Source organism: Camelus bactrianus, chromosome 11 (genome assembly GCF_048773025.1).
Source record: "Camelus bactrianus isolate YW-2024 breed Bactrian camel chromosome 11, ASM4877302v1, whole genome shotgun sequence".
NCBI classification, from domain to species: Eukaryota; Metazoa; Chordata; class Mammalia; order Artiodactyla; family Camelidae; genus Camelus; species Camelus bactrianus.
The window spans coordinates 44,178,040-44,193,046 of record NC_133549.1 but is presented as its reverse complement, the minus strand read 5'-3'; the positions used below and the strand labels follow the sequence as shown (position 1 = coordinate 44,193,046).

Genomic DNA, 15,007 nt, shown 5'->3' with positions numbered 1-15,007 from the left:
AAAATGCCAGATTATAGACATGAAGAATGACACTAGGGAACCTTGGCACAGGATCCAGCCAAAGTAAATATTTGCTGATGGATGGATGGACAAATGGATAACAGATGAGTTAACTGTAAGTACAAAAGCAAAGAGCAGCCCAGAGATACGTAAAGTGTCGAAGCCCGGGGCAGTGATGAGCGCTCACTATGGTGGCATGTTAGAACTCGAGCGGACCTTAGAAATAACCTTTGTGCAAGCAAGGAAAGGACCTAAAGAGATGAATGCATTGCCTGAGATCTCACTGTGAGTTAATGGCAGAACAAAGACGTAATGCCACGTGTCCTGATTCCTAGTCTAAAGTCCAAGGGGTTTAAATACCTCATACTCCACTACACCCTCAGCCCACCTACTCATCCCGCACGCTGCCAGTGAAGAAGAAAAGCCGAGGACAGTCACGGCAGGAAAAGAGGGCACCTCTGGAAGCTGGGAACACTGGAAGCTAACTCTTGGGCAACCCTGACTTATGACAGAGCCATAGGCACTTCCTTCCCTTCAGACCGCATGTGGCCTTTGTGAAGCCCGGGGTGAATGCGCTGAGTCTCTGCCAGCCTTTTCTTGTACCTTGATTCCTAGTAAGTGCTCAAGGAATCCTTGTAGGAGAGCTGCAGCTCTTCATGCAGAGGAAATAACGGCTACACGTATGCATGGGCACATGTATTCCATCAGTGTTACACGTGCACACACCTGAATACAAGCACACACACACTTCCCAGGCTGCTGCCTATTTCATTACCACTTAGCTGAGCTCTACTTATTGTGGGTTTTTTTCCTTACAAATTGTATCTGGCTTCTGGCCTGATGTCACTGTTCTCCTAAAGAAAGTCTGAATTTATAGATAGGCATGGGCTCAAAATCTGTAATTTTGCAGCTCCAGGTTTTTGTTTGTTCAAAACCTATGTTGTTTGTTCACTTCGCATTTGAAAAGCAAAGCGTCTAGATTTTGAACTAGAGACAAGATAAGAACGTCCTTGGGTGTCATTCACTTTTCACGGGAAGGGAGAAAAGGTAATGCCCAAGCCTAAGAGATATACAAAAAGGGACCCAAAGGAGGGGAAGTTGGGCCAGATGCTTGAAAAGATCTTGCCTGCCAAGCTGGAGAGCTGGAGCAGACACTTGGCGAAGCCCAGGGGTAAGCAAAGGAGCCCAGAGCAGTGTGGGCCCAGAGCAGCAGCAGACGCTGGCCCAGCAAAGGCAAGCACAAAAGCTCTCTGGAGAGAAGCATCTCCAATTTAGGTCCTCAGAATCCTAACGTCAGCAAAAAATAAGCTCACAACCCCAAATTCCCAAACCTAGACAGAAACAAGCCCCTGTGAAGGGCAGTCATCAAGACCAATGAACAGCACTGTCCTGGCCTGGTCTTTGCCAGAACCACTGTCTCCAGCCAGGCTCCCTCCTGCCTCATCATCCAGCCTGCACATGTCACCATGACTTTCCAGGAGTTTTACAACTTAATTCTTCCGTGACTCCCTTCTATTTACAGAACAAAGCCCAAACCCCTTAGCATGGCACAAAAGGCCCTTCACAAAGGAATTCCAATGTCCCTTTCCAGACTCAGTCTCTTCCCACCCCACATGCCTCACCTAGCCAAACTCCCTACAGCCCGTGCTGCACAGCATCGCCTCCCTGAGTATGCCATTCACTCTCCTGTCTCCATGATTTTGCATTGCTATTCCCTCTTCCTGGAATGTCCTTCCCCATCTTCTCCAAACAACAAACCCCTAGGGCCTTTCCAATAGCAGCATAAATGGCACCTCTTCTCTGAAGGTCCTCAGACTTCCCTAGAGTTAGTCACTGCTGTCATTGATTGCTTTATAATATCCCAGATGGTCACAGAAGACAGAAACCATGTGTTAGTAAATTCTTCAGCATTTAACTCACTGTGGTTACTCAGGACATATTTACTGAGGCAACTACGAATAAATAAAGTGCTTCAGAATCAGCCACACCTAAGTTCAAATCCTGTCACTGTCATTTCCTAGCTTTACAACCTAGGGAAGCTGTTTAACTTCAGAATCTGGAACTGTAAAATTAAAATAGCAAATAGGACAGTGCCCCTTACTAACTACACACCCATGGCAGACATCACTAATCAATCCCTGCACTCTGCCCACTGAGTCCAAACCAGCCCTGAAATCTTCAGTATGGGTTCAAGGCAGTCCCTGTCTTATTTGTGGAGCTGGCGCTTAGCACAAAAGTTACTTCCCATTTTGGTCATGGAGTAAACAAGACACCATGGTTAGTAAAGTACCTGCCCCAAGCAAACTCTCAGTGAGTAGCACTTACCACTATTTTATTTCCTCAAGTCTAAGACTGTTAGACGCCTGCCCATTTAGCACGCTGCGGGAGAGGTGGGCAATGTTACATTAAGTACAAATAAATCATTTGTAAGATACACTCTGATCTCAGAGATTAAAAGGTGGAGAAGATGAGTCTTAGAGCTGAGAAAATGCAGTGAGGTTGAGTGAAAGAACTTCAAGTAGAGATGCTGGGGACCCCAAAAGGCTCTCTGATCTGGGTGCGCCTGCCCACACAGGCCCTGGGCACTTGGCAGTAGGGCAGAAAGCAGGAGGATGTGGTACCACCCAGGGTCCCGGCTGAAGTGCATCTGGGCTGAACACGACCTTGGCCTGCAGCTGAGACACTAGGAGGAAACGTGTTTGCTCTGTGCCCAGCCCCACCTCCAGAAAGAAGACGGCCCTGCCATGGCCCACTGCATTAAGTCTTCACTTTAAAATTGTGGTAAAATATATGTAACAACAAATTTGCCATTTTGACCATATTCTATGTACAATTCGGTGGCACTGATTCTATTCACAGTGTTGTGCCACCAGCACCACTCTCTGATTCCGAAATCATCACCCTGAACAGAAACCCACTAAACAAAGATTCCCCTTTCCTCCTGCTCCCAGCACCTGGCGACCACCATTATCCTTTCTGTAGTTATGAATTCTGGGTACCTCCTATCTGTGGAATTGTACAATTTTTGTCCTTTTATGTCTGAGTTATTTCACTTAGCATGTTTTCAGGGTTCATCCATGTGGTAGCATGTCAGAACTCCATTCCTTTTCATGGCTGAATAATATCCCACTGTATGTGTGTACAGTATTTTGTTTCTTGATTCATCTGTCGGTGGACACTTGGATTGTTTCTGCTTTATAGCTATTGTGTGAATAATGCTGCTCTGAATGGGGGTGTACAGGTATCTGTTTGAGTTCCTGCTTTCAGTTCTTTAGGGTACACTTAGGAGCAGCATCACTGGGTTATATGCTAATTCTACATTTAGCCTTTTGAGGAATTAAGGAATTAAGCATATTGCTTTTTAAGAATCCTTGGGGCGCTGCCAGCTAAATGGTTTTGGAAGCAATTCTATGTCTGATGACATCAATTATACTTTTCGGGGGTAGGAAATTTCTGGAGCTTATACCCCACCAAGTGAAGTCAATACTGGTGTCATGCTTCAGAGCACGGGCTTTTGAGACAGAGGACTCCAGCCCTTACCAGCTACACAACTTTGTGTGAGCTCGTCACACTTTCTGGGCCAGTTTCCTCATATGTAAAACGGGGATAACAGTACCTATGCTGTAGGAGTGCTGGCGTAAGTGTGGTGCTGGGCAATCACTACACAGGCATTACTGCTTTTATTACTGACTGTGAAAAACTGTTCTCAAACGCAACTGTGGTGACTGATGACACTGAATGTGTAAGGGTCTGAGATGGGGAGCTTTTGAAGTTCACAAGCTAAATTAGTTTCAGGGTAAAAGCAACAGTCTTAGGAGGGGGTCTCTCTTAGAATCCAAAGAGGTGCGGAGCACTGGGCCAGAGTTACTCACAGGTGAGACAGGGAGGTCACGTCGGCAAAGATGCCCTCTTGGAGGGTGGAGATGTCATTGCCATGCAGCGACCTGAAGAGAGAAGAGGCTGTTGGTGCCTCATCCCAAGACAGAGACTTGGGAACTGATGGAGGGATGGGAGCAGCCCTCCGCTGAGAGGAAGATGGTCCCCAGCTTGGAGACCCCGCCCTGCCGGCCACAAGCAAGGGAGAGGGAACTCCTAATTGTCACAGACCACCCTGCCCCTCAGCCCTTCTGTTGGACCCTGCTTGGGGCTTAATAAATAACTTAGGCACCACTTCTGTTCATAGGACAAATGGACGCGTGCAGGTGTGCACACTGTGCCCTCCCCAACTTGTTTGGAGACCCTGAGGGGGTGGCTTCTTCTCGGTAAGGAAGTTACTAGATGAGCCCTAGGCTGGGGATGAAGAATGGCCCCTGGCCCCGGGCGGGCTGCCAGAGGCCTCAGCACAAGGGTGCAAGGGGCGTGGGGGCGGTCATAACAGGCGTGGCAGAGGGCTTGGACCACCTGCCAAACTTCACATTGGGAATTCTTAAAGAAGGTTCAACTTTCACCATCTGACAGGAGACTCCCGTGTAAATTGTGGATGCCCCCAGACACTGCCCCATCACACACTCCACAAACACAACCTGGGGCAGACAGCAACCCCCTTTTCTCGGATGGCCTTGGCCTCCGTTAGAAACTTGAATGAGAATGGACTAGTTGCCTACTTTGGACACAGTTGGCCCTGCTGGGGCCCCAGACATGGGGACATCTCTGCCCACCAGGTGGGTGACGGGGGCCCTCAGTGGGGCAAGTTCCCCTGGTGGAATGAGGAGTGGGGAGACTCACAGCAGGCGCAGGGAGCGGAGCCCCTGGAAGGCCAGAGGAGGGATGCACTGCAGGGCGTTGTAGCTGAGGATCCTGCAGGAAAGAAGGGGGGGAGGGGGGAGGAGGTGGGCGGGGGCAGGTGGGGGGAGAAAGAAGGGAGGAGGTGGGAGAGGGATTGTTAAGGGGCACCACTTCTCATGGCGATGAGGTGGTCACCATCTTGATTCTGGAGATAGTTTCATAGGTGTGAACATAAATCAAAATGTATCAAATGATACACTTAAAGTATGTGTAGTTTATTATATATTAATTATGCCTCACTAAAGCTACTTTTTAAATAATAACGAGAGAAACGAGATGTTTTTGTCACAGGAAAGGGCTGTTTCCCCTTACAGCTGCCAGCATCACTTAGCCCAGGATTTCTCAGCCTCAGCGCTACTGACCGTCCTTGCTGGAGGCTGTGCTGTGTGTTGTAGGGTGTTTTGCAGCATCCCTGGCCTCTGCCCACGAGATGCCAGTAGCTCCCCCTGCCGTCCTCTGGCTGTGACAACCAGAAATGTTTCAAATATTGTCAAATGCTCGCTGGAGGGCAGAATTACCCCCGGGTGAGAACCACTGCCCGAGACTGTGGCAGTTTCACACACAGGCTTGCAAAGAACAAATGGTCCCTGCCACTCTAGTTCTACAAGGACCAAGTCATTGGCCACTGCTGTTGCCCACGACAGTGAGCCCTGAAGGGCAGTCAGGATGAGACAGAGAGAGAGAGAGGGACAGGAAATCTTCTGTGCTTGGAATATACTGGCCTTTAGATAGTTCAGATGCATGTCTAAGGAAAAATGTCAAGTGACCCCAGACTCATGCATCGTCCCATACATAGAAAAGCACTAAAATTGTTAACGAGATATATATATATGTGTGTGTATGTGTGTGTGTGTGTATATATTTTATATATATATGTGTGTGTGTGTATATATATTTAAGCAGTAACTTTTTGATGCTTGACTACATGTTTTTCTCAGGAAAAAAAGTTCATATGTACCCTGGCTCCTCCCTTAACTCTTCAGAGCAGTTCCTCAGAGCTCTCTCTCTGAAAGCCTGTCTCTTGGGCTATAGGCCTCAGTAAAGTCCCCAAATAAAACTTAAGTCACAACTTTTATGCTGTGCATTTTTCTTTCAGCCAACAGGCTTGTGAAGATTTTGAGATGGGAACCAGTTGATTAGTAGGCCTGGGCAGGTAAGTGCAGGTAGGTAACCTAGAACCAGCATTTCATGGCATTGGGCCCACATTCTGCTCCTGAGAGCCTGACTGGGTCAGGGTCCTGTTTGCTGGCTCTACTATTTGACCACAGCAGAACCTAAAGGAAACTTCTTGGATTCTTGGCACATTATCTGTAAAATGAGGTATTGGAAAGGTGAATGAAATACATTCTTAAGCTCTAGTCAAATATAAGGGAAGCTTGTTAATACTTTCCAATCAATTGCTTGGAATATAATGAAAACAATCATTAAAATATCTTAGAATAGGGGCACAAAAATGTCCAGAGAGTCACTGTTCATAATAGTCCAAAATGGAAACAACTCAAATATCCACCAATAATAAAAGGGATAAGAAAAGTATGGCATGTTCCTACAAAGGAATACTATATAGCAGTGAAAATGCAGATATTACAGCTTCACACACAAGACTACAGCTTCATACAACATGAGTGGTCTCACAAATATAATGGTAAGTAAAAGAAGCCAGACACACAAAATGTATATTCTGTATGATTGAATTTATATAAGAGTCAAAAATGGGCAAACAAACTTCACTGTGTAGAAATGCATATGTAGATGACACTATAAAAACCAAAGTAATGATTATTGAAAAAGTCAAGGTTGGACTGCCTTGTGATGGGGGGAAGGAGGAATAATGATCAGGAAGGGATAGGGGCACTTTTGGGGTGCTAGCTGAGTTCTATTTTTTGTCATAGGTACTTAAACATGTGCTAGTTTTATGATTATTTGTTAAACCATACATTTATATTTTTCTATTTGTCCATATTATGCTGTATTTCATAATAAAAAGTATTTTTTAAAAGTCCTTTCTGCTGGCAGGCCACAGCACACTCCCTGGTGGGTAAGGGAGGCTGCGTGGGATACCTGCCGATGACCAAGGCTTGAAGAAAATCTCAGTGGCCATGGCACAAGCCTGCCCTCCACCCCCCACCACGGGACTCACAGAGTGGTCAGCTGGCTCATGTTGGTGAAGGAGGAATTGCTTAAGGAACTGATCTTGTTGTTACTCAGGTCCCTGAAAAAGACAAAAGCATCAATGTTTAGAGAGAAAGAAGAACTTCCCCCACCCACCCTGGCCATGGCCATCTCCCAGCCAGGAGGAAGAGTGGCTTGACTGGCACTCGGGGCTGGGATGTGGTGGAGAGGGGCACTTGGTTCCCAATTAGCTACAGCCCTTCACTCTGCTCCTTGAACTGCCTCTATGTCCCCAGGGTTTCAGGTCTCCATTTCCTCAACCCCACCCCGCCAAGCAAGTATAGTCTGGCTCCTGCCCCCATCCACCATGGAAATGCTCCCCACGAAGGGCGTTGGCTGCCTCCCAAATGCCAGATCGGGGGGGGGGGGCGCTCTCCTTCCTCTCTTGCTAGCAGCTTATGTGGGTTCATTCACTTGTCCTCCCTGTAGTCCTATGAGGGAGATAGCAATCCCCTTTTACAAATGAAGGTTCGGGGTCTCAGAAGGATGAAGTGACCCACTCAGGGTCACGCAGCTGGTAGGAGGCCCAGCCAGAGTCAAATCCCAGGCCAAGGTTGGATAAAGAAGTTTGCCATCACTCTCTACTTCTGCTCTGGCTCCTACCTTTGCAAGATAACCCTCATTATCAATAATCATTGGCCTAGAGGGAGGCTTGGGAAGATAGTGTGGGCAGAAGCAGAGTCCAGGAGCCTGGGACAGTGCAATTCCTAGTCATGGCCACTAGGTGGCAAAACAATTCTGTGCACAGATACTCCCAAAAGGATGGGGTGAAATTAAAAAACAGATCTGTCAGATGTGGGGTCTGTAGGGAATTTCAGGGAAGCTGGAGCCACAGTGGCTAATTCCAATGGCCCTCCTATCCTCTGAGGCAGTCCTGAATCCTCAAGCGGCCTGGATACTCACACAAGCTGCAGGTACTTGAAGGTGGACAGCTGCCCTGGAACCAGTGTGAACTGATTCCCGTCCAAGTAGCTACAGGAGAGAACACAGCAGTTAGTGCAGCCATCTCGGCCCCAGGCAGTGCCCGGTGCTGGGAGAACCTTCCCCTGAAGCCAGGCCCTTCTCATTCACTTCCTCTCCCACACGTAGACCACACGATCAGCCCTGAATCACTAATCCAAGGAGAAAATATGGATCTTTCTTAGGCCATTTGGGTAGGTGCCACCCAAAGATTTGGTAGAAGCCACTGAGACATGAAGCTTCTCGTGGCTTCCTTCCCGGGCCCCTGCCTCCTCCCTGTCTCTGGGCACCACCCAGGGCTCAATCCTGGACCCCTGCCCTTCCCTCTCTGCTCTGCAATCTTCCTGGCCAAATAGGTATGATTGGCATGTTAATACCCACCTTCCAGGCCCACCTACCAGGCCATCACCAGCACCCAGGGCCCTCCCTCTACCTGCTGGCCAGGTACCCGAGGCTATCTCAGGGAAGCCCCAGACCCAAACCTGCCCAAATCCGAGTTCCGTGCTTGCACACTCACACAGCCTTCCCCTGACTCCACCCGCACCACACTCCATGCTCTCAGCCAGGCTCAGGCCCCTGACGGTGAATCTCCAACTCCCCCTGCAGCCAGTCCCGTGACTGACTGCCAACTTCTGCTGCCCTCTGGTCTCTCATCGGTCCCTTTCATTCCACTCTCATGTCCCCCTCTTCCCTCAACCCCAACTGCACACAGGTCCCCATGCCTGGGCTCCTGCGGCAGCCACCTCCTATTCTTCCCACCTTGGCCTCCTGTCTGGTTCCCACTACAGACACTGCCACCCAGTCACTGTCCCTAAAGCCAAGCCCACCAAAACTCCTCCTCAAGCTTCCCAGGATTCCCTGTGTCTACAAGGTAGAGTTTGGGGTTGAAGATGCTATGACCTGCCCTCCCCTGCCCCTTCCCCTCACAAGCCTTCCTTGCTAAGCTGACTGAGCTCTGGGGCTGAAGTCCCAACTGGGCTCCCTGCACAGCCCCACTGATGGCAGCCCTCAGGACACCTCACCCACCCACAAAGATCCAGAGAGCTGAAAATCCAGCTTTACTCCCCTGACCATCACCCTGGGTCCTACAGAGTAACTGCCCACTCCTCTCCTTCCATCCTCTCAGACGCCCCTCCCAGTAGAAACTGAGGCTTAAGTCTCTGAACGTCAGCATCCTCAGTCAAGGGAACCAGGCTGTCCAGGATGTCCCATTATTCCCAGGGTTGCCGGGAAGCACCAAGGAGAGAGTGGGACACATCAGGTTTGCAGAAAATTTGGTAGGGGACACTGCAGGTGAGTCACAGGACAAAGGATGCCATGGTTGGTGTGCTTGTGAAGAAACAATGAATGAAAGAAATACAAACGAAAATCTCATGTGCTCCCCATAGGAAAAGGAAAAGTTTGGCTATGGAGGCCTGGAGGCACCAGTCCCAGGGGCAGGAAGAGTCGGGGACTGACAAAGGCCTTTCCTGTGGAGGGGTTTACTGAAGAAGCCCCGCTCTCCATCCCTCTGTCTGTCACACACAGTCACATCCATGCCCCCATGTGGGCTCAGATGCCAAATCCAGATCAACAAAGACTCAGCACCACGATACCCAGTGTTGATGGGGGGTAGGGGCGGGAAGATGGGCAAGAAGGCTCTTTCCACACATGGCTGGGGGGAGCGCAAAGGAAACAGCTTTTCTGAAAGGTCATCAGGCGAAAGGCAGCAAGGGTCACAACAATGCACCGCTCTTTGAAAAGCAGTTTCACTGAAGGGATGTTCACCTCGGCGCTGCCTATGATAGTGAAAAATTGGAAGCTAAACTATCCAACAAAGGGGGGTTTGTTACATAGATCATAGCAGATTCAAGTGATGGAATATTATAGGGCCAGTAAAAATAAACTTTGTGAGCATTTTCATCACAGAAGGGAATGCTCGTGAGATGATGTGAAGTGGAAAAAGCAATGTTATTCCTAATGTTAAAGGCAGAGCTGAGTTTACTGGGATGAAGCGCTTGCCATGGGCGATCCCTGCTGCCAGGTGACTGCAGGGGGTCATCACAGAGGAGCTCAAAGCCTCCTTGGAACCAGTGTCTCTTGCAAAGCCCTAACTCCAAGCTCTCTGCCAGCTAATGTCTGCCCTTGGTCCTCCTCCCCTCCTGCCCCCAGCTGGGGTTACTCACAGCTCTGAGACGTTCTTGGGGATGCCCTTGGGCAGGGCCTGGAGGTGCTTGTTGCTGCATCGAACCACTGTGTCCAGGCAGGCACATTCCTGGGGGCACTGCGGGCGGGGCAGGCAGCCCCCCTCCTCCTGGCCTGGGGAGGAAGGTACGAAGCCATGTCAGTGAGGGGATAGGCCTTGTCAGGGCCTCCCGCAGCCAGGACCCCGCCCCAGAGGGCCTCCAAACGGAAGCCCCTCACTGACACTCCCTCATGCACCAGTATATTTCCTCTTGGCTACACCCCTCCCCTACCACACCGAAGCCCCTTGGACTTGTTCTGAGGTCAGAATAGGGCTTGGGTCCATCTCTTCCCCTTGAGATCCAAGGTGGAGCCAGGCACAGCAGAGAAAGAGGGTGGCAGCCACACCACTTCCTGAGCACCTAACGTGGTGGACGCTGTATCAAACATAATCTCCTTAGCGATGCAGTGAGGAGGGCCACAGCCACCCCTAGGATGCAAGCACCACGGAGACAGAGATCTGTGTCTCTTTCTTCTTTGTTCAGAGCAGGGCCTGGCACACAGCAGCCCTCCAAATACATCAGTTGAACGAAGGAGTGAAGGAATGTCTATCTGACTGAGATCTGGAGAGGTTACATAGCTTGCTTAGGTCCAGAGGCTGGTCAGAGGCAACGTGGGGTCTGCATCCAGGTCCAGCTGGCACAGAATCTGAGCTCCTTCTGTCCTGCCATCCTTCACGGGTTCATTTGTTTATTCAATGACTATTACTGAGTGCCTTTGTGTGCCTTCCTCCCTCCCTTCTGACTAGCTACAGGAGAGACAGTAAAGACTCCACAGTCAGAGGTGTAAGGGTGCTAGGAAGCAGGTGACAGTGACTGCTGGTTATGGAGGGTGGTGTGTACAGGTGCCTCGTGATAAGGAGGAACTCAGTGAATCCTCAACATACCTCTCTGGTGGATGTGCTACTATCAGCCCATTTTAGAGATGCAGAAACTAAGGACAGAGTGATTAAGTAAGTTGCCCAACGTCCCCTGTCCTGGAAGAGGGGGAACTAGGACTAGACTCCAAGCTGGCTGCCTCCGGAACCTGCCCACTTGGACCACGACGTTCTACTGCCTCTTGGCAGCAACATCTCAAAAAAGTCACATGCTTTCACTTCTAGGAAGTTATTCTAAGGGGAAAAACCGCATATATGGACAGAATTATCTACCAGGATGCTCCTGGCATGTAAATGCCAAGCGGTTGGGGGGCTGGCTAAATAGACTGTGGTGCCACCAGACAACAGACTGTCATGTTGAAAAGGTGCACAGGCGGAACTGCAAGACTCTACACGTGTCACGCACGTGAACACAAACACACAGCAGAGACCGGGAAGGCCACACGCGGAATGCTGACAGGAGTCACCCAGGGCTGGGGCGGGCTGGGGGTGGGGACTCACCGGTGATCTTTTTATTCTCCTTCTGGATTGTCTGTTATTGTTTTTAGGGCAATGAAGATGTCTCACTTTGTAATAAGAAAAATAGAAAGAAACTTGTTTCTTGGAAAAAAATAATGCTTTCAAAGGAAACTTAATGGCATAAAAAATGGTCAAAATATATAATTCGGTTAAAAAAAACCCTAGCAAGGTATTAGTATATTAAATGATATAAAAATATATTTGTGAGTAATATGGCATTTTGTTTTGTTTTGTTTTGTTTTAAAAGCTGGATGCAAAACTGCTCTTAGAGAATCCATTGATTTTGTTTAGAAAAATACCCTGACTGTTATTCTTGGTGAGAAAGTTGAAGCTCCCTACCCAGCACCTCCCTCGCCTGGCCTGGATAGGCCAGCTCTCAGACTGGAGAGAGGATAGGAAGGGCTGAGGAAGGGGGAGACCAGGGGGAAGCAGCAGGGGGCTGAAGTTGAAGGCAAGCAGAGAAGTTCCCTGTGACAAGGCTCAAGAACAGGGACAGCTGGGCCAGGACACAACCTTGCTGTCACCTTTGGTAAAAGTCTGTTTCCAACAGCTGCCTTGTGTGAACGCTCTGTGGGCAACTGAGGGACGGGGCTAGATTCTGCACACAAAGGGAAAGAAGGAAGTGGCCACAGGAGAGAGACTGAGAATACTAAGGAAAGAGGACACGGGTGCCAGAAACCACCGGCATGGGGATGATGGGGGCCCAGAGCAGCCCATTTGCATGTCAGGGACAGGCTGAACCCACAGCCTGGAGCGCTTAGGAAGATCCAGGAGGGAGGTTTCCAGGTGAAACGTACTTATACAAAGAAAATGCACTAAAATGTTAACCCTGGTTTTCTCTGAGTGATGGGCTAATAGGTAATGTTTATTCCCTTCTTTTATCCACATTTCCCCCCTTTTTAAACAATAAGCTCATTACGGCTCTTATAATCACACGGAGACCCCACCCCGTAGAGGCAGGCACAGCCCTGGGTGGGTCTCCTGCTCCTCGCCCCTCCCCATCTGCAGAGCTTCCCCTCCCCACAGGACCCCTTGTCTCAGGGCATGCCCACTCCCCATCCCCCTGGCCTGGCCACCCAGGGGCCCACGAGTTACCTTCCTCACACCTGAAGTCAGGGAAGGCCACGTCCTGCAGGGGAATCTGCCGCAAGAAGTCTGGGTTCTGGCACCTCGGGTTCCCGGTCACGATCTTCCTCTTGCGCAGCCAGTCACCCAGCCAAGCCAGCTGGCAGTTGCAGTTGAAAGGATTGGCCAGGAGGTTTCTGGAAGAGGTGGGTCGTGTGACCATGAAAACACCCGCCAGACTCATTGTCCCAGCTGAGCCATCTCCCGCCCGCTGAGTGCGGGCCACACAGCCACCCAACCCTCTCCCAGACAATCAGCAGTTACCGAGAGACAGTGTTCTAACGCAGAACACCCACGTGTCACAAACTGCAAGGACCTAAACATCCCAAGTGAGACCATGCCTGGGGTGGGGGTGGGGGGCTCCAGGGAACCAGGTGGCTGGTGCCACAGCCCCAGGCCCACCTGCCCTCCAAGGGGCACTTACAGCGTGGAGAGCGCCTGGAGGGTATCGAAGGCCCCGGGGGAGATGGTGGTGATCTGGTTGTCGTAGAGTGACAGGAGGCGAACGTTGCGCAGACCCGTGAAGCTGTCGTTGTGGATGCAGCTGATGCGGTTGTTCCTCAGCATCCTGGGGGGCAGGGGGAGGAGGGGAGAGCCCGCGCTGTGCCCTGCGGACATCCACCTGCCCTGCACTTTGACTACCAGTGGCCAGTTCACAAAGTCTCCTCTGGGGACGCTGAGCCACAGAGGGAAGCCAGAGCCCTGGAATTCTACACACCTGTGCTCCCCTCCAGACCCTCCCCGGCTTGGAGATGCCTGCCTCTCCATCCTGCCTGCATGGCCCTCATGCCAACCGACTGTTGTCTTCACTCCTTGGATGCCCAGAGCCGCACCAAGCTCCAGGCCATGCTCCACGTCAACACCTAAGACTCTCTTAAAACCTAAATCCAGCTATGTAGATCACTATCCATCCAGCCTAAGGCCCATAGCAGCCTCCAAACTGCCCAAAGAATGGTGTTTAAACTTTTTACTGTGACCTGCAGGAGCCTGTCCAACCTAACCCCAGACAAGCACCTGCCTGCCTCCCCAGGGATGGACACACCCTCAACTCCTCTGTCCTTCGGTCTCCTGCTGGGGCCTGTGTCACCACGCCTTTCCCCGGCTATGATCTCCTTCTAGAATGACCTTCTTCCTCATTTATAGCTGCAAAAGTCTCTGTTCATCCTCAAACACCTGGCTCAATTCCCCTCCCCAGGCAAAACCAAAACCAAGTCTGACACAGAGTAGGCAATTCATGAAAGAAATTTAAATGGTTTAAATTAAAATGACTGAACTACGTGAGGGAGATTAAAAGGTACAAACTTCCAGTTACAAAATAAACGAGTCATGAGGATGAAATGTACAGAAATAACTAAATAAGTAAATGGTGTATGAGCATTCATTTAAAAATGTTCAAACTCACTAGTAATCAAGGACATTTAAGTGATACTGAATTTTTGCCTGCCAAATTACAAAATAATCAAAAATATAATAATAATAGTAACACTCAAAGTTGCCAAGAGGGTGGGAGGATGGGCACTTTAACGCACGGCTGGCAGGAGAAGGACTTGGGACCTCCCGCAAGTGCGCTCGGGGAGATGCGCCCATTCCCTCTAAGGGCCCTTTGTGCTTCCGTTCAGCAGGAATGCCTTTAGGGCTCTGTTGAAAGAATAATAATCCTGGAGGGGCACAGAATTTCATGACAAAGATATTCATCACAGCACTGCTTGTAAAATTAGAAATAGGCCAAATCTCTAATAATTACTGTAATATACAGTCATTCAAAATGATGTAAAAGAAATTGTAAGGATATGTAATGACACTCACATGTTTAAGGAAAAAACAGATTACTAAGTAAGATGTATTCTGGGATTCCATTCAAATATATCTGTGTGTTTGCATGTGTGTATGTGAGTGTATACGTGTATGCACATGCGGGGGAGTGTGTGTGTGTGTGTGTAACTGGAAAGATAGTTGTTTATATCAATAATTAACTGTGGTCTTTTCCACCCAGTGGAGGGGTTATGGGCGTTCCTTCTCCTGTAACTGCACTGTCACCGGGGGGGGGGGGGGGGGGGGGGGCTCTTGCTGGTTCCATCCCAGCACCGGCCCTTCCGCTCTCCTCTGTCCACTCCAAGTCTTCCTCAGAAGGAACCCAAGTGACTGGTTAAATAGCCCACAGTACCTTCTTTCAAGAAATACTAGGCATATATATATAAAAGAATGAGTCAGCCCTCTATGAAGAACCTGCCACACTATATTCACAAGTGAAAAATGCAAGCATGAAAGTGCATAATAAATCCCGTTTGGTAAAACAGACAAAAATTCACAGGAAATCCCTTCATGCACTCATTTTCCTTACACAAA

General features: G+C 49.5%; 1 protein-coding gene across 2 annotated transcripts in view; it reads right to left on the bottom strand.

The window, feature by feature from the left end:
* The window catches only part of SLIT1 (slit guidance ligand 1), a 179,702-nt gene that overhangs the window by 22,232 nt on the left and 142,463 nt on the right, over positions 1-15,007 (bottom strand). For both annotated transcript variants that reach the window (XM_045507428.2, XM_010971119.3), the window contains exons 19-25: positions 13,086-13,229; positions 12,632-12,798; positions 10,083-10,215; positions 7,861-7,929; positions 6,926-6,997; positions 4,726-4,797; positions 3,873-3,944 (exon numbers count right to left, since the gene is read on the bottom strand). In XM_045507428.2, coding sequence (XP_045363384.2) covers positions 3,873-3,944; positions 4,726-4,797; positions 6,926-6,997; positions 7,861-7,929; positions 10,083-10,215; positions 12,632-12,798; positions 13,086-13,229 — 729 coding nt within the window. The remainder of the gene's footprint in view (positions 1-3,872; positions 3,945-4,725; positions 4,798-6,925; positions 6,998-7,860; positions 7,930-10,082; positions 10,216-12,631; positions 12,799-13,085; positions 13,230-15,007) is intronic.